The sequence below is a fragment of the Balaenoptera musculus genome, chromosome 2 (genome assembly GCF_009873245.2).
Source record: "Balaenoptera musculus isolate JJ_BM4_2016_0621 chromosome 2, mBalMus1.pri.v3, whole genome shotgun sequence".
Lineage (NCBI taxonomy): Eukaryota > Metazoa > Chordata > Mammalia > Artiodactyla > Balaenopteridae > Balaenoptera > Balaenoptera musculus.
The window spans coordinates 12,514,412-12,533,375 of NC_045786.1; the positions used below are offsets into that span (position 1 = coordinate 12,514,412).

The 18,964-nt window shown below is 39.8% G+C and overlaps 1 protein-coding gene across 3 annotated transcripts in view; it reads right to left on the bottom strand.

Moving 5' to 3' along the window:
• MSRB2 (methionine sulfoxide reductase B2) overlaps positions 1-18,964 on the bottom strand; it is a 38,882-nt gene that overhangs the window by 9,513 nt on the left and 10,405 nt on the right. Inside the window, exons 3-6 of one of the 3 annotated variants that reach the window (XM_036839287.1) lie at positions 17,222-17,298; positions 11,564-11,711; positions 3,405-3,496; positions 1,724-2,573 (exon numbers count right to left, since the gene is read on the bottom strand). In XM_036839287.1, coding sequence (XP_036695182.1) covers positions 2,495-2,573; positions 3,405-3,496; positions 11,564-11,711; positions 17,222-17,298 — 396 coding nt within the window. In that variant the 3' untranslated portion in view covers positions 1,724-2,494. Of the gene's footprint in view, positions 1-1,723; positions 2,574-3,404; positions 3,497-10,174; positions 10,680-11,563; positions 11,712-17,221; positions 17,299-18,964 lie in introns of those variants that run through there. The other 2 variants (XM_036839294.1, XM_036839297.1) reach the window with 2 other exon arrangements.

An 18,964-nucleotide genomic window follows, 5' to 3' on the forward strand; every position in this document is an offset into this window, starting at 1 on the left:
GCCTTGACCATTTCTCTTAGGTCCTGCAGGCCAAGCAATGTAATTGGAAACAGGAGTGTTTCATGCAGGTTCTATTTTTGTTTTGTCTTGAACTGGAGTGACCTCCAAAGAATCTTAATTTTTCATACTGACCAGAGTAAAAGCCAAATGATTCTTTTAATATCCCAATGAAATGATTTTGTTAGAAATTTGCTTAATGTTTTCACATCTATTTTCTTGGGTGAAATTGGTTTATAGATCTCCTTCTTTTGTGTTATCCTCTACCTTGGATGGGATTTAATGTTCATTGTTACGTTATTTTCCCAACTATTAAATTGACTTTCTCTCCCCCTTCCCTCATCCCACCAACCCAGGAACTATGTCATGGCACAGGAATTACTGGAGGTTTGAAAGAACTCGCTCATGAAACTCTCCAGGCCCAGAGTCATTTTTGCAGGCAACTATGAATAATTTCTAGTCCTCTATGCACATTAGTCTATTTGGGCATTACAGATTTTATTATAGTAATTTTGATCACTTAATATTTTCTGCAAAAATCATACACTTCACCCATCTTTTTCAGTTGAGCTCTACAAGAGCATGTTAGCAATTTTTAAATTTCCTGTATCTGTTTTTATACCCTGCATTTCATATCTAATTTTAGTTCAGATAAATATTCTTTTCTTCTAGATTAACTACTAGAAGTTTGTTTTATACTGTTGTTTTTCAGAGACCCATTTCTTTGATGTTTTACTCTTACTATATTTTTCTCCTAATTCATTAATGTCTCCTTTTGTCATTTCTTTATTCTATTTTTCTTAAGATCACCTTATTCTTTTTTTCTAACTTCTTTAAATGAATCTTTAACTTCATTTATTTTCTCTTATAAATAAAAAAAGCATTTAAGGCTATGAATATAGTATTAAAAACACCCTGTAATTTTTTATATGTAGTGTTACTTCCTAAAAGTCATATAATAAAGAACTTGTCTGGTCTTTGTCCTGGGTTCCTGGGATGGAGCCTTTAAACCATTGGAAGTTCCCGAGGGATGTCTGAGTCTTTGTTATTCATAATGAGCACTGGACTATACCTGATTTTATGCTAAGGAGGTGACTCAGGTGGGAGCTGGTCTTGCTGGAAAGACCAACCATGTGATGAGAGGATTTTAGCTTTGAGCCACGAGATATCAGCCAGCCCAACCTCCTGACTCCAGGTAGGGAAGGGGGAATAGAGATTGAGTTCAATCACGTGAGCAATGCAATCAATCATGCTAGGTAATGAAACCCCAATAAAAACTCTGAATGCTGAGGCTTGGGTGAGCCTCCCGGTGGCTGTGCCGGGACCGTGGTGCATCCTGGCTCCACAGGGAGAGGGCGCCAGAGCTCTGTGTCGGGACCTCACCCTATGTGTCTCTTCACTGACTGGTCTTGATTTGTATTGTTTAGAGTAAAACTGTAATAATAAGCATAGCACTTTCCTGAGTTCTGTGAGTCATTCCAGTGAATTATTGAAGCTGAGGGGGTCGTAAGAGCACCCCTGGATTGTAGCCAGTTGGTCAGAAGTGCAGGTGGCCTAGGGACCCCCAAAATGTGCCTGGCATCTGACACGAGGGCAGTCTTGTTGGGGATCATGCCCCAAACCTGTGGAGAGGGTGCAGCTCCGGATGGTTTGTGTCAGAAATTCACTGCAGCACTGCAGTTTATATGTTATTTAATATTTTATTTTTTTAACACAAGTATATAATTCAATCTCTTTGCTCTAGTCATTTGACATTCCTTCTAGATCTTAAGATATAATTCAAAACAATTATGGGGTGTTGTTTTGTTTTTTGCTTGCTGTTGCTGTGAACAAAGAGGAGCAGAGGTGCTCCAATCCACCAGTACATAATCCAATGATCACTTCATCAGTCATAACTCTCTGTAGTTATTCAAACAAGTCATGGTTTCAACTTCTTTCTGACTACATCTCCTTTATTTTTTACACTGTGTGTATGTGTGCTGATTTGATGGTAGGCATGAAGTTCCTGGATATGAGGTTAATCTATAAAGTTGTTAATTCAATAAAAAATGATTGAGGTTCTCTCCTGTGGCCAAAGAAAGACATGCCTGGAGAGCAGATGAAAACCATTTTCTGTTAAATTGCTATTATTCCTCTGCATGCATTACTCGGTGCTTCAGTGTGAGAACGCTCACACAGTACTTGGTTGGAGTGAGTGGCAGAGACCTCCAGAAAGCAGGGTAGACTAGTGCAGCAATCGGTGCTTCTATTTTTTAGGAAAGGTGCTTCTTAAAAGAAAATATGGTCAGAGTGGGAATGTAACAGCTGTGGCAAGCACACCTGAAATCAGGCAAATCACCTTGAGAAAGAGTGCTCCAAAGGTAGGCAATGAATGGGGCGAAGGATCCTGTCTGATTAGTCATTATTTTCTGAATGGGTCTTTCCCACCCTCTTAGTCTGGGAGATTATATCTGAGATGCTATGAGAACCCAGCAGCCTGAATCATAGTCGCTGACAATTAGAGCAACTTCAATTTCTTTAAGCTGTGACAGGTGCAAAGAAAAAGAAAAGGAGCAGAGGCAAGCAGAGTGGGCCCTCCGGAAATAAAAAAACAAAAATGGAAATCAACATCTAATATCAAGTAAAAACGGCCACCATATAAATATACAACTATTCTTCCTGGAATTCTTTCTTCTCTAGAATAAATACATTTCCTCAAACAGTTATACAGGGATTAAAAAATAAAATATTAGAACCCAACTGACAGGCTAATGAAATTGGCACCAGCGATTCTTTTTTTAACCCACAGCATAACATCCAGCAAATGGAATCTGTGGTCCTTAATAATGATTTATATTTTTTATAATATGATAATAACCAGCTATTAACGGTGATTTACATTTTTGCAACATGATCTCAACTGGCTGTAATATAATGAATATATTTTAAAACCCACAAAAGTTTAGGAGCCAGACTACAGCACATAAGTTGTATTCATAGCCAGTATCCAGCACAAAATATCTTGATTCATCACATACCACAAGAGGAGTTAAAAGGCCTTTGGCTGGAACCTCCATCTTCCAGGAATTCACCAAAATTACAGGCACAAGGGAAAGAGAAGAGGAACGTGTTATATGTTCTCTAGGCCTTTAGAAAGCCTGGAGTTGTTTCTTTGGCCATGTACATGCGAATTTGCCAGAAAGGTGATACTGCAGATGTCAAGGGAAGGGCACGGTTAAAAACGCATGCCCCACCACTGCTCCCATCGGCATGCCTTTGGTGTCGTTGAAAACCAACAAGGGCAAGATTTTTGCCAAGAGAATCAATGTACATTCTGTGCACATGAAGCACTCCCAGACCTGAGATAGCTTTCCGAAACACGTGAAGGAGAATGACCAGAAAAAGAAGGAAGATAAAGACAAAGGTACCTGCATTCAACTAAAGCCCAGCCTGCTCCACCCAGAGAAGCCCACTGTGTGAGAACCAGCAGAGGGGCGTCTGAGCTGCTGGAACCTATTCCCTAGGAATTTATGAGAAAAGAAAAAAAAAAGGCTATTAGGTATCAAGGAAATCACAATATAAATTCCTCTGTTAAAGACCACCTGTTACATATTTCTGTGTTCTATAAGGCCAATATATACATCTGAAAAAGCAATAAAGCAAAATTAGGGATGACAATCTTTTATGAAAATTGAGTCAAAACAAGGGTCTTGTCCACCTCGTCTTTGACAATACTCAAGGCCCCGTAACTCCACTGACATGCACTGTGGTTTTCAATCAGTGTTAGGCAAAGGGCCCCTTTGAAGATCTGATAAGTTAAAAAACTCTCCCCAGAAAAAAAAAAACACATGTAAGTCACTTTTAAAAAAACAATTTCAGGGGTTCATGACTCCCCTCAAGCCCATTAAAGGATCTTAGATTAAGAAGTGAATCCACAGAGCATAGCCATGAGTTATAGGTTGGAAAAAATTTAAATTAAGACTTGGCCAATAGCTTTTGGCTTCAGAAAAATTTCTCAATGATGAGCCTCTAAAACATTGATTTTTAATCTGTACAGCTTCCTGGCGAGCCAGGAAGAATGTATATCACCAGAAGAATGTACAACATCATTGAATAAAAATCCAATTAAAGTTCTGGAGACCATGCCAGAAAGGAGGACACACCACTGAGAAAAGTACTGGCAACTGAGAGTCTTACGTTTCCACTTCCAAGAACAATGACTAAGGTGACTCCAGATGACTGTGCTTCTGCAGAAAACAACCAGAAGACTGAACATAATACACAGAGCAACTACCTGAAAGTACTGGAGAGTAACAAGAAGCAAATGACCTCCAGTGAAGAATGCAAGCTCTCCTTGAAGAAGGCACAAGGGAGCCACAGCAGCTGGTCTCATCTGCCCAGATTTTAGCCCAGGGCTAAGAGAAGCCTGGGGTGCACTCAGAGGCGGTGGCGGGGTTGGGGTGGGCGGTGTCATGGCAATACTAGAAAATATGTTGATAGTATATCATATAAATATGATAATGAAAATACACATATCAAAATTTGTGAGATGTAGGCAAAATAGGGTATACAGGGAAATTCAGAATTTTAAATGCCTATGTGGGAAAAGAAAAAAAGGTCTAAAACTCAATGATCTAAGCTTCTACTTTAAGAAACTACAAAAAGAAGAATAAATTATACCCAAAGCAAACAAAAGGAAGAATAAAGAGTAGAAATCAATAAAACTGAAAACAGAAAATAATAGAGAATATCAGTAAACCCAAAACCTACCCTTTGAAATAAATCCAAGAAAACTAAAAAACTTCTAGCTAGAGTGATCAAGAAAATGGAAGACACAAATTCCCAGTATTAGGAATGAAAGAAGGAGCCTCACCACATGCCCTTCAGACACTAAAAGGATAATAAGAGACTATTATGAACAATCTAATGCCTACAAGTTTGACAATCTAGATGAAATAAACACATTCCTTAAAAGAAACAATTTACCAAAAGTGGCTTAAGAAAACTTGACAGACCTATATAAATTAAGGAAATTGAATCCACAATTAAGAACCTCCCCACATAGAAAACTTCAGATACAGATGGCTTCACTGGTAAATTCCATCAAACATTTAAGGAAGAAATAATACCAGTCTTAAAAAAACTTTTTCAGAAAATAGAAGAGGGAGCATTTCCCAGCTCATTTTATGATGCTAACATTACCTTGATTACAAAATCAAAGACATCACAAGGGAAATGCGGAGCAATATCACTCATGAACACAGATATAAAAATTCTCAACAAAATATTAGAAAATAAAACCCAACAGGATTCAAAAAGGATACTACTATACATCATGTTCAAGTAAGGTTCATCTCAGAATGCAAGGTTGGTTTAACATTAGAAAATCAACCAATGTAATTCACCACATTAATAAAATATAGGAGAACCACATAATTATTTCAATAGATGCAGAAAAAAAATCTGATAAAAATCAACACTCATGATAAAATCTCTCAGCAACTAGGAATAGGAGTCTTCCTCATCTGATTAATGTCATCTATGAAAAATCTACAGCTAACATTATATTCAGTGGTGAAAGATTTCATGTTTTCTATCTAAAATTAGAAACAAGGCAAAGCAAAGATACCCACTCTCACTATGTTGATTTAACTTTGTACTGTAAGGCCCAGGTAGTGAATAAAGCAGGAAAAAGAAATAAAAGGCAGATTGGAAAGGAAGAAGTAAAACTGTCTTATTTGTTGACAATATGATTGTGAATGCAGAAAACTCTAGGGAATTCAGAAAAAAGCTAAGAAAGTCAATTTAGCAAGGTTGCAGTATACAAGGTCAAAACACAAAAGCTAATTGTATTTCTATATAACAGCAAGAAACAATTTAAACAACTCAATTTATAATGTCATTAAGAAAATTAAAACACTTCGGGATAAATTTAACAAAATAAGAATCACACACTGAAAGCTACAAAATATTTAAAGAAAAATTAAAGAAGGCTTAAATAAATGGAGGGATATACCAGGCTCATGGATCGGGGGACCAAACATTATTATGATGTCAATCTCCCCTAACTGATCTAATATAATTCAAGATAATTTAAAAATTTATATGGAAATGCAAAAGAACCAGCATAGCCGAAACAATTTTGAAAAAGAACAAAGCTGGAAACCCATATTGATCTGATTTTACGACTTGCTATAAAGCAATTATTAATCAACATAATGCCATAAGGATAGACATATCAATGGAACAGAGGGTCCAGAAATAGACCCACACTTATATGGTAAATTAATTTTTGTAAAAATGTCAAGGACATTCAAGAAAGTCTTCAACAAATGGTGCTGGGGCAACTGGCCATCTGTAGGGGGGAAAAAAAGGAAGTGTTGACAAGGATGTGGGGCAACTGGATGTTCATTTGTTGCTGTTGGGAATACAAAATAGAACAGCCACTTTGGAAAAACATACACAGTACCTTATGAAGTTAAATATATATTTCACTCCCAGAGAAATGAAAACGTAAGTCTACACAACAGTGTGTATATAAATGTTCATAGCAGCACTATTTGTAACAGCCAAAAGTGGAAGCAACCCAAATGTCTGTTAACTGGTGAATAGATAAATTGTTTACCCATGGGTAGACTATGGTACACTGCTCAGCAACAAAAAGGAACAAATCACAATATAACATGGATGAATCTTAAAACTGTTAGGCCAAGTGAAACGCTTCAAATACAAATGGCTGCATACTATATATTTCCATTTATGTAGAATGCTAGACAAGGCAATGCTCTAGTGACAGAAATATCAGTAGTTGGCTGGGGTCGGGGTGGGGGAGGGATTAATTAATTTTAGGGTAAGGGAATTGTTCTGTATCTTGATTGTGGTAGAGGTTACATGATTGTTTGAAATTATTAACATTCAGCAAATTTTTCACTTAAAGTAACTGTATGTAAATAATTTAAAATAGGAGTGCTTGATTCTGATTGTGGGTCACAGACATTATAATAATGGAAAGAGGACTGGCTGTGTTGTCTAGAGACCTGTGTTGTAGGCTTGACTTGGCTTCTTAAGCATTATCTAATTTGGAATAATTCACTTAACCTTCCTGAGCTTCCACTCCAAATACAAAATAGCAAAAAAACATATTGTCTTTGTCTTCCTCACAGGGACATTTGTGAGGGCAAAGTTAAAAGGCGTTGGATACTAAAACTGTGAGCTATTATCCAGGAGCAATGAGTAGCTAGCAGCATACCAGCACTCTCATCCAGGACAACTAGAGCTAGGCAAAATACAGAAATTATTTATTAATTTATAAATATGTATTACATTTATTAATTTATAAATTATTAAGTAATTACAAATTATTATCTCTGTAGACAACAGAAAGGTTCTGAGGTAACAAGAAATAAAGGGGCTAAGATTCCTGTACTAGTTTTCTATTGCTGCTGTTACCAACCAACCACAAACTGGGTGGCTTAAGACAACACACTTATTACCTTGCAGTTACACGGAAGTCTGAAAACAGTCTCACTGGGATAAAGATGTCGGCAGGGCTGTGTTCCTTTCTGAGGCTCTAGGGGAGAATCCATTTTCTTGCCTTTTCCAGCTCCTAGAAGCTATTCACATTCTTGGGCTCATGGTCCTCTTCTTCCATCTTCAAAGCCAGCAATGCAGCATCTCTCCGACCCTTCTTCCATCATCACATCTCTCCCTGACCCCAGCCAGGAAAGGTTTACTTCTAAAGACTCATGTGATTAGAATGGACCCATCCAGGATAATCTGTCTCCCTGTATCAAGGTCTTTAATTCATTCACATCTGAAAAAACCCTTTTACCATGAAAGTAATGTATTTACAGGTCTGGGGATTAGGATATGGACATTTCTGGGGAGCCATTATTCTGTCTGCCACAACTCCAGAGAGGGAAGAACCCCACAGAGCCCCTTTTATCCTGGGATCATTCGCCAATTCTAAACTCTGCCAAGAGCCTGAGAATTTAGGCTTTGTACCCACAAAGGGCTTCTGCTAGGGGACACAGAAATGAGCAGAGCATTTATAACAGAGACTTGGGGACCCTAAGTAAATGGCTACTTTTCATCTTAGCACATTTGATGAATATGGGATCTGCGTAGGTCAGGGTGCTAAAACCCTAAGTGGAAAGCCTCTGAAATGCAGAGCACTGTTTTTCATCAGTTTTGTGAGCAGAGATTAAAAGTTCAACCTATTTCAGGAGGAAAGGCCTCATAGAATTTTGTTTTTGTCTGTTGAAGACGGAGAACTTTAACAGAGAACTGGAATCCATAAAAAAGAATCAAATGGTTATTTTAGGACTACAAAAGTACCACACTTAAAATTAAGAATGCATAAGATGTGTTTAACAGCAGACTAGACAAGCAAAAGGATAAGATTAGTAAATAAGAGAAGAGGTTGACAGAAAATATCCACATAGAAATACAGATATTTAAAAGAACGGGAAGATACAGAAAAGAGCCTTAGAGATATGTGGGGTGCAATAAATGGTCTAAAATTTGTGTAATTCAAAAGGAGAGAGTCTAGGGAAAAAAAGAAAGAGATAATAACAAAACTGATGAAAGTATCAACCTAAGATTCAAAGAGCTCTGTGAACCCCAAGCACAATAAATACAAAGACAACCACACCAGGGCACATTACAAACTGCTGAAAATCAAATAAAAAGAGAAAATCACAGAAACAGTTGTGGGGGGAGGGGAACACATTACCTTCAGAGGAGCAACAATTGCACTGACAGCTGATTTCTCAGGAGAAACTATAGAAGCCATAAGACAATTGAATGAAACTGTAAAATGTTTAGAATTAGACATTCTATGTCCAGGGAAATTAGAATTCTATGTCCAGGGAAAAGGATTCTTCAAAAATAAAAGGAGACCCAAAGGTATACATTAAATATGTGCAATTTTTAAATATATCAATTGTACCTCAATAAAGCTTTAAAAAAAGGAAAGGCGAATAAATACATTTTCTTGCCAATAAAAACTGAGAAGATTCATCATGAGAAATCATGAACTAAAAGAAAAAAGAGTTCTTCAAGCAGAAGAAAAAAAAATCCCACAAGGAAACATGAGATTTCAGGAAGAAATAAAGAGCAACAGAAACAGCAAATATGTAGGTAAACATAAATGAATATCAACATATACACTAACAATGATTTGTGGGGTTTATATGTATATAAAATTAAATACATGACAATAGTAACACAAAATATGGGAGGATGTTAATGAAATTAAAATGTTCTAAGGTTAACATTCTTGGAAAAGTAGAAAAAATTAATAATTTTAGTATGACGGTAATAAGTTAAGGATGGATGTTGTGATTTCCAGGGTAAGTACTAGAAGAAGAGGTCATAATGCATAACACAGTAATAAAGAGAAAAATAGAATACTTAAGCCTCCTTTCTGTCCATAAAGTCTCAAAGAAAATGATTTAAACACTTTCAGTAAAATATTATTCAAGACTCAATTTGTAAAAAACACTTGAGTTGCTATCAGCATTGGTGTAACCAAACACCTACTACCACGTGAACTAACTATTTTTTGGCATTTGATTTAGTCATTTTTATAAACGAGCAAATTCACAGACTTAGATAAAAAGCAAACAGATTTTAGTAAATATTTTATTTGAACTAAATTAAAGTTTAACTTTGTAGCCACTTGTATTCATTATCACTGAAATCTAGCAAACTCCCATTGAAACTTAAGTTGCCCATAGAGAAGTTGGAACTGGAATGTTCAAAACAGTCTAAAGTTTTGAAAAAAATATCATGCATCCCATGGATCCCCCAAAACATGGCTCATCCACAACCCTCCTCCTCGTTGCTTCTTTCCATGCTGGGACTGTGAATTAGTCTAACCCCATATTTTCTTTTTTTTTTTTTTTAAATTAATTTATTTATTTGTTTTTGGCTATGTTGGGTCTTCGTTTCTGTGTGAGGGCTTTCTCTAGTTGCGGCAAGCGGGGGCCACTCTTCATCGCGGTGCGCGGGCCTCTCACTATCGCGGCCTCTCTTGTTGCGGAGCACAGGCTCCAGACGCGCAGGCTCAGTAATCGTGGCTCACGGGCCCAGGTGCTCCGTGGCATGTGGGATCTTCCCAGACCAGGGCTCGAACCCGTGTCCCCTGCATTGGCAGGCAGATTCTCAACCACTGCGCCACCAGGGAAGCCCTAACCCCATATTTTCCTTCCTCTTTTCACTTGATCTCTCACCTATATATGTCCATGAAGAACTTAACTGCAATGGAACGTTCAGGGTGGTTTTGTAGGAATTCTTTGCTTTGTCCATCAGCCTCCAAATGTCCCCAAAGAGTCATGCCCTCTGGTCCAAGCAAAGCCCACAGAAGTCGATTTAATGGAAACGGTTGCCCCTCTGTCATTTTGTGAAATTCCAGTCAAAGCCAGAGCCAGGGTTGAGCTGACTCCAGGTAGTAAGTTAGAGAAGGTGTGACTTGCTTGGTGATAGCAGCAAACTTAGCCTGGTTTAGTAGGTAATAAAACTAGCCATTCACATAAATTATGAAAATTGAGTTTGGAAATGAGGGAGTGGCGAGGGAAGGGGACTCTTGGAGGTAGTCAGTGTTTGCTTGGTTTGAACTTGAGTGCCACACTGTTGATGCAAAACCTCTGACCAGTAGGCCCAGGTCCATCAGGAAACACATGGCCAAGGTGAGCTTCGCACTGCAAGGAGAGAAGCCTCTGTCATTCCTCAACTGGGACAAGGCTCCTTATGTAAAACCAGAGACATGAATCCCACATGGCCGCCCCACTCGAGTTTTTGACACTGGTGTGGGGAAAAAGTCTATTGTACCAGAATTTGATTAAGAAATGAAAGGATGCAGAGCACAGTAGTGGTAAATAGCTCTCTCCTTTATCAGTGAGAATGTGAGCAAGTGATTTAACTTAGGCCTTGATTTACTCATCTATAAAATGGGGATGATAATTATACCTACGTAATAGAGATGTGATGATTCACTGATACGACACATCTGAAGCACTAACACCGTCCCTGGGTGAGCACTCGGTAATCTTGTAGCCAGTGTATTATTATTGTTTTTTACTGAAGACAAGACTAAGCTATATTTATCTGCTTACAAAACCAGAACATTTGAGCACCCAAGGATATCTACGTGAATATGCTGTCTGGATTTAAGCCACTCTCTCCTACCAAGCTCACAGGAGGAATAACGCGCTGATGTCACCTGCAGCGCCGCTCCGCCGGTTGCTGACACGCTGCAGAGTGAGAAGGGGGCGTAGGGACGCCAGCCAGGCTCGGCCTTCCTGCTGATTGTCCCTGTGCAACAGAATGTAAAGGGCCAGCTCTCTCTTTCAGACCCTTGCTCTGCTCCCATCTCTGCAAGGCTTGAACCAGGAAAGGCTCCTTCTCGGGTGTGCGGTGCCCGGAGTGATGGGAGATAGGGACCAGCAGCACGGGAGAAACCCAAGGTGCTTCCGTGACAAAAGTGCTCCGGGCCGTCACACCAGATATGCAAGGACAAGCGAGCTCTCTGCGGCATTTGGGGCGGCACTGGGGAAAACAAATCAGAGAAAACAAAGACACCCACCTGCTTGCAGACGACCTCTGTGCGAGCTGGTCCCAACGAGGTGTCCACACGTCGCAGGATCCCTGTGTCACTCTCATCAGAGCCAGACGTCCCGTGAGCCTCAGAAAACGAAGGCCATCCGGTGCCCGAGCAGTACTTTTTCTCAGAGCTGTGTTAGACATCATGACACTACAGCTGTGAAGGCTGCTATTACCATACAAGGAACATTTTATGCCCCGAATCGTTTTTCTACCAAGCACGGTTCGATTCCCTTCTCCTCTGCCAGATCCCAAGGCCAGTTCCGTGAACCACTGGTTCCACAGGAGTCTGCCCACTGCGTCTCCACTATTAAAGACGCTGTCTTATCAGGTCAAAGATTTCGTGTTCCTTTGATGTCGAAGGCATCCCTCTCAATGGGATGATGGGATGTCGAAGGCATCCCTCTCAATGGGATGATGGGATGTCGAAGTCATCCCGCTCAAGGACTAAAAACGTGAGGAGCTTTGTGAACTGTTGCACGTTAGGAAACAGATCAAATCCCTGTGTTCTAAACGTAGGAAAGGGGGAAATCGAAATGAAATAACAGTGGTCGAAGGAGGGCATTGTGAGGTTAGCGTATCAGAGAAGCGTGAGAACTGATGAAACAGCCGTCTTCAGCCACCGGAACTTCGGGTTATCTAAATTCAAAGCCTGACTGCCTTCAGGGGTTCAAGAGCTGCCTCTGTCACTTCTTAGCTGTGTGAAATTGGACAGGCTGCTTATTCTCTCCAAGCCTCAGTTTTCTCATCTGTAACATGCGGATAATCACATCTACGTTATAGAGATGCTCTGAGGGTTTAAGGAGCTGTGCTGTGGAGCAAGTGGTGATACTTCAGCCTGGGCACCCAGAGTCATCACCGCAGTGCAGGGACCTTCCTGGGGAAGCGCCACAGGGACGAATGATGCTGGGGGTGGGGGGTGGTGGCAGAGGAGCTGGCAAGAGGAGGAGGAGAGCAACAAGCAAATCTACTCATCAGAGACTCACTCTCTAAGTGCTTTGAAAGATGACTCCCTTAAATCACACTAGGAAAACAAATTTTAAATGGCAGGGAAATGGCTCTCTCTATCTGAGGAGGAGAGACAAGAAATGAATTGTAAATTCTGCAAAAATAACCAAAAACACCAAAAACTGAGTAAAGAGGGGGGAAAAGTGGCAAATAATCAAATCCCTAGACTATGAGCACAGAAGGAAGCTCAGTTTAGAGCACGAACCCCAGCAGAGTCTAACGTAAGACAGAGACTCAGACGTTCTGGTCTTGGGACCCCTCTGTACTACAAAATTACTGAGGATCTCTGAGAACTTTTGTTTACATGAGTTTTGTCTATCAATACTTAACAAATTAGAAATTATAAGTGAGAATTTTAAAAACATATATGCATTAAATTATTTTTTAAAATAATAAATTCATTACATGCTAACATAAATAACCTATTTTTACAACAATAATTCTATTTTCCAAACTGAAACAAACATTTAGTGCGAAGAGTTGCACTGTTTTCTAACTTTGTAAATCTCTTTACTGTCTAGCTTAAAAAAAATGACAATTGACTCTTTATATGTGCTCGTGCATTCAATCTGCTGCAATGCTGTTTCGACTGAAGTGTAGTAAGAAGAGCATGTGGTCTCACGGATACGCAGTTGCAACGAGGGAGCACCTCGAAGAGCCCTGAAAAGATCCCAGGAGCTCAGGTATAGCTCTGAGGTTGACTTCTGAGAGACTCGGGTGTGAAGCCAGGCTCTGTCTGTTATGTCTATGCAACCTTGGCAAAGCCTCTGTGTCCTGATCTTCGGAATCGTAATGGCATTGTTATTTCATGGGGTTACTGAGAGGATTAACTGAGATGCTTTCTACGTTTACTGTTTTTAGCATAGTGTCAGACACGTGGTACTTAAGTCAGTAGCTATTATTTTTTAAATATCATTATTAGTAGTAGTAACAGGTATCCATGAAATTTGAGCAGCTGTGGGTCCAATTAGAAGTGTCTGCACATTCAGATTGGGTTCTCTGCAACCCTTTTTGTTTTCCAAGGGTTCAAAAATATTCATCCGAGCTACTTTGGTCCAGGGAAAAACATTTTAAGTATCTTTTAATCATAGCTTTTCCACACTGAACGTTATATATAAACTAGTGATCATTAAAGGAATTTTGATGGAGAATTATGAATATAATAATTTTTTTAATGAATGAATCTAAGACTAATAAAAAGTCACTTAAAACATTTTATGGGAAACAATAAAAGTTTTATTGATGCAATTTACAGAATCTGGAGATTTACCAGGTAATATGAGAGGCCCATCATATATCATTTAAGAGTGAAAACTTAAATATTAAGGTGAATTAGAAATTCCAATATACACATTTAAATGATTAGCAGATTGTAAGGCCCTCCCTCGAGAAACTAAAACCATTCTGGACCATCTTTAGTCATGTACTCTTAGAGGTGCTTCTTTTGTTTAGTTTTGTTATATGTTTATTTGCTTTGTTTTTAATCTTCATTTCTGGAAATTCCACAGCCCCCAAAACAGCAGCAGAGGCACTTGGTGATAACTGACAACCCTCATGGTAGAAGAATTTTCCTTCCTTTGAAGGAATGGGAGCACACAAAAGGTTAACAATGTTACTTAGTTCCTATTAACACATAGGATGTCAGGATATTCTGTAAAAAGGGAACTAACATCAGGCTCTCAGTTTCCTTCTAAGATTTATGACCATGAAACATGTGATCTCACAGTAGATTTTAATAAACACTTTCAGAGTCAGTGTCGGGGGGCGGGGGGGAAGAGAAGGGAGGGGAATAGAGGAAGCAGGGGAGGGGCAAAGTCACAAAATTCCAAGGTTAATGGAGCAACAGCCTGGAGTCCCCAGGGGAGTGATAAAATCCCGAGAGCGCTCTTGACTTGGAAACCCTGGATTAAATGTCTCTGAGTTGTCTCCCCCAGAATGTGCACCATGCTGGTTTGGCCTGAAGGGAAGTGTGCAGGCAGCAAGGAGCCCAGCAGCCAAGAGACAGTGATCCCTCATCCACTTGATTCCTTAACTGTTTAGTTGACTTTTCACCTGGTTTTGACTCTGTACAAGCATTTGAAGGAATGTTTACTTCTTTTCTACTCCTGCTCTCTGTTACTGAGGCTGGAGACTGGGGACAGAAGAGAGAGGGAAAATGAGAGGTCAAACAAGGATCCCTACAGCTAGCCACCCTCCTGAATGGGAAGCACGGTCAGGAATATAGTCTTCATTTATAGATTCTCATTAATTAGAAGAAATTCTCAAGAGTTCCTCATTATCAAAGACACATTCATGTATATGGCCCTAAGAAGGATCTGTCTCTAAGAATGTCTCATTGCTAACATGTATCCAGTGCTTGGCATGTGTGAGGCATTGCTCTGGTGCTTTCACATGTATTAACTCATAACTCAGTTAATCCTCCCAACAACTTTATGAATTCAGTACTACTAGCGTGCTCATGTTACAGGTGGGGAAACTGAGGCACAGAGAGGTTAAGAAACTTGCCTGAGGTCACACAGCAATGAAGCCAGGATGTACATCTACAGACTTAGCCACTGTACTACACTGTCTCTCCTATAAATAAATGCATCTTTAAGAAGAGTACATTCTGGAACATACAAGATTCTTATGAATATATTCTTATTTTTCTCAGTCTCAGCTGCAGCAGCAGCAGCAGCGGGAGGAAAAAAAATGGAACAAACTCAAAAGTCCTTAAGAAATGAAAATGGAAACTGCAACTAAAACTAAATGATTAAAAAGAAACAAACAGGTTGGCAGGTCATTAAACTGGCCACTTGATGAAAGGGTTTTTGGGGAACTGGCTGGTATTCTCATTAGTCTTGGCTGCTTTGGGGATGGTCACTCAGCTTCCTTAATTTGGACGAGCACTGTGCTAATACAGTAGCTACTGGTCACATGTGGCCTTTCAAGTTTAAATTATTTAAAATTATTTAAAATGAAATAAAATTAAAAATTCAGTTTTTCAGCCGCATCAGCCGCATTTCAAGTGCTCAACAGCCATGTGTGATTGGTGGCCACTGAAGTGGATGGAACAGATACAGAACATTTCCATCATCATAGAAAGTTCTACTAGACAGAGTTTTTTGCTCTGGTCTCTCCGGTCCCTACCTGCCCCCAACATTCTGTGATTTCCTGACAGAACCTGGCTGGCCATTGGGTAGGAAGAGAATGTCATCTTTACAGGTACAGAAACTGGAACGCCAATGAAGTTAAAAAACAAAGACTCAAATGTAGGAAGGAACATGCTCTTGCAAAGATGACCTCACATCTTTTGCCTTCACTGTCGAAAGATGGAAACAGAACATCTGGCTGGTTAATGCATAGTCACAAGGCCGTGCTTTATACTTTTACAACACGGGTTCTTTGGCTAAAAGCAGTGTGGCCATCTCAAGGTCCCACTTCTCCCTTTTAATAGAACCAAAGGTCAAAAAATAACTAATGGTTCAGAAATATGCAACCATTTTACTGTTCCTAGCTTCCCCCAGGCCATCTCAGCTTGACTGCCGTCTTTTCTTTTTTTTTTTTTTTAAAGATTTATTTTATTATTTATTTATTTATTTTTTGGCCATGCCGCAAGGCTTGTGGGATCTTAGCTCCCCGACCAGGGATTGAACCCGGGCCCTTGGCAGTGAGAGCAAGGAGTCCTAACCACTGGACTGCCAGGGAATTCCCCTGACTGCCATCTCTGCTATCTCCTCACCAGCCACCGACAGAGTGAATGAATCCGGACAAAGGCCTGCCCTTCCGTGAGCATGAAGGAAAATCAATCCTAATCGTTCCTCATCCTTGCAGGCGGGGTCTGGCTTTCCAAATTCAGCCCACATTAGCAGCCTAGGAAAGCCCAGTCTGCTCAAGGCCCAAAGCACATAATGAAGCACTGCCTAATGGAAGATTCACAGAGCTGGCTTGATTTATATTTTATTCTAAACCAATTTAGGGTTGATGCAAAAGAAAGGAAAACATCTTTGAAGTTCTGAAAAACAGGACTTCAAAGATGTTTTCCTTTCTTCTTCATCGAATCTACTTTTTTTAGACTGTTTCCTGCATGTCTAAACAAAAAAGCCTTTGTGGAGAGATTTCAGATCCTGATTGACTTAAAAGAGGCTTTGAAATCAAGGGACAATTAAATTTACTTTTAGCTACATAGAAGAGGGCATGGCATTCACTACTGTCAAGCACTGTGGGGAATCTATCCTCATAAAATTCTACATTTTCTAAATTAAATTATAAACCCATTTCTCCCTGGGAGAGATACAGTTTTAATCACATGGCCAAGCAAATACCATTATGGTTTAGATTTATTTAAATACTTTCCCAGGAAAAAACCTCTAATAGCTTTATCTTAAGGTGCCCACCAAGTTTGTTTTGTTTTTAGCTGTTTCTTGCGGATACAGAAAGAAAGAATATAGGCTAAGAAGTTAATGCTCTAAACACTAGAAATAATCAAGATAGGCAAGAATCTTAAATGAACAGCCCTCCTTATAGCAACCAGGCCAAATGAGAAGGGCGATTAAAAACATCATGGGTATGTATTTATCCAAGGCCCCAGGAGACAGAGCTGTATGAATTTAGAGGCTTACTCTCCTTTGGTACCTTTTGATCTTTATCTCACCTGAAGAGCGGGCTGTCACAGCACACACAGTGATACATTCCTGATTCCTTGTTATTCAGGTAGATCCCACTGAAAGGCTGAAAGCAAATGAGATACATCAGGTTCAGGTTTCTCATAATTCCGGCAGGACATGATACAGCAGATCCAAATCCAAGATTAAGTCTCCCAATAAAGGAATTTTTGTACTAATTTGACAAAGTGCAAATATCACTGGAGAGAAAATTACAATGCGCCCAGTGAAGAAGCCTACAGGCTTGTTTACGACCGGCCTTTATTGTGCCAAATATTCAAATTATGACATTAATAATGCTTTGTATTTATATAGCACCTTTCACCCAAGAACATCAAAGCCTGTGAAAAAGCGAGAGAACCGCACCTCTGGATTGTGTAAGATCTCGGTCACCATTTCAAAAAAGTTAATACAACAGGAATCTAGTCCACTGTCTAAAGCACTTTGAAATCTCCAATTAAAGACAGGATTTAGATACATAAAAAGCAAAGCTCAGTGAGATTAGGGTTGTGCCTTTAATATGCTTCACGTGGTGTTTAGGCCACTGCATACTTAATAAATGCTAAATAATGAGCTAGATTCTCGCAGGGCCTAAGTTACTACTTAGATGAAATTACTATGTTAATCGTGGCTTAAGGAGTTTGCAGGTTCCAAGAGGAACACAAGGAGACTTGAGGCAATGAGTGAGCCAAGACTAATTTTTTTAAATGTTATTTTGTAAACTGATCTCATTGTTTGGGAAAAAAAAAGGCTATTTTTGCCCAATTCCTTTCGTCATCTCCTCTGTCAAAGGAATGTCAAGAAAAAGAAACTCTTGCACGAGCCTAGTGTGAAAATCTACAAGCAGTGGCTCGTGGCAGGCGCCGTCCCATTTTATGGAGAGAAGCTGAGGCACCAGGTGGGTCACCGAGTCCCAGAGCTGACTCAGGAAACAAGCAGCCCCCTTGGTCCTCTCTAGACGTCCCACCTCGACAAATCCACAGGTCAAACATTCACATTCCTCGTGGTAGGATTAACAGCACATTTTCAGGGAGCTGCATAATGGACAATTTCAAATTAACCTACTGAGCCCACCATCTCAGCACACTTGGATGTTTTCCCTCTTTAAAAACCCTGAACTTGGCTGCAGACATCCAAACAGTGGTGAGCTGGTCTTTTTCTGGCCTGTCCCCTCGAAGACCTGTACCCCACGCTGGCACGAATGGGCATCTGGAATGAAGAGGAAGTTTCGCATCCTCCCTACCTGGGCTGATGAGAAACACATGCCAAAGGGCTGCCCAGACCTGAAGGTGATCTAGAAAAGCCTACTCATGCGATCTGGACAGCCTGATAATATTCAAAATATAATTCTGTCATTGCAGGGACAGTGGGCAGAGGAAGTGACAGGGAACTGGTAGCACAGTAAGTTAAAAAAAAAAAAAATCAACCATAAAAGAATGCTTAGCCGACGTATTTTATGAAATGACATCTCTCCTCCACCTCCTCACCTGATTTCCTCTGTCTGCCCTCTTACCCTTCCTCCCCAGTTTTATACAAGTCCTACCACTTATTTAGGGCTTCTCACTTGTTCATTCCAGTATTTACTTGAAAACCTAGTGTGTATCCAATGCTGGAAGACTTTATTAAAATCCCACCCACAGGAAGTTTTCAAAAATACCAGTATTTCACCAGAATCTGTTGGGATCTGCTGGCCTGTCTAACGGCTTTAGCATCGGTGGCGAAGTTGAGGGTGA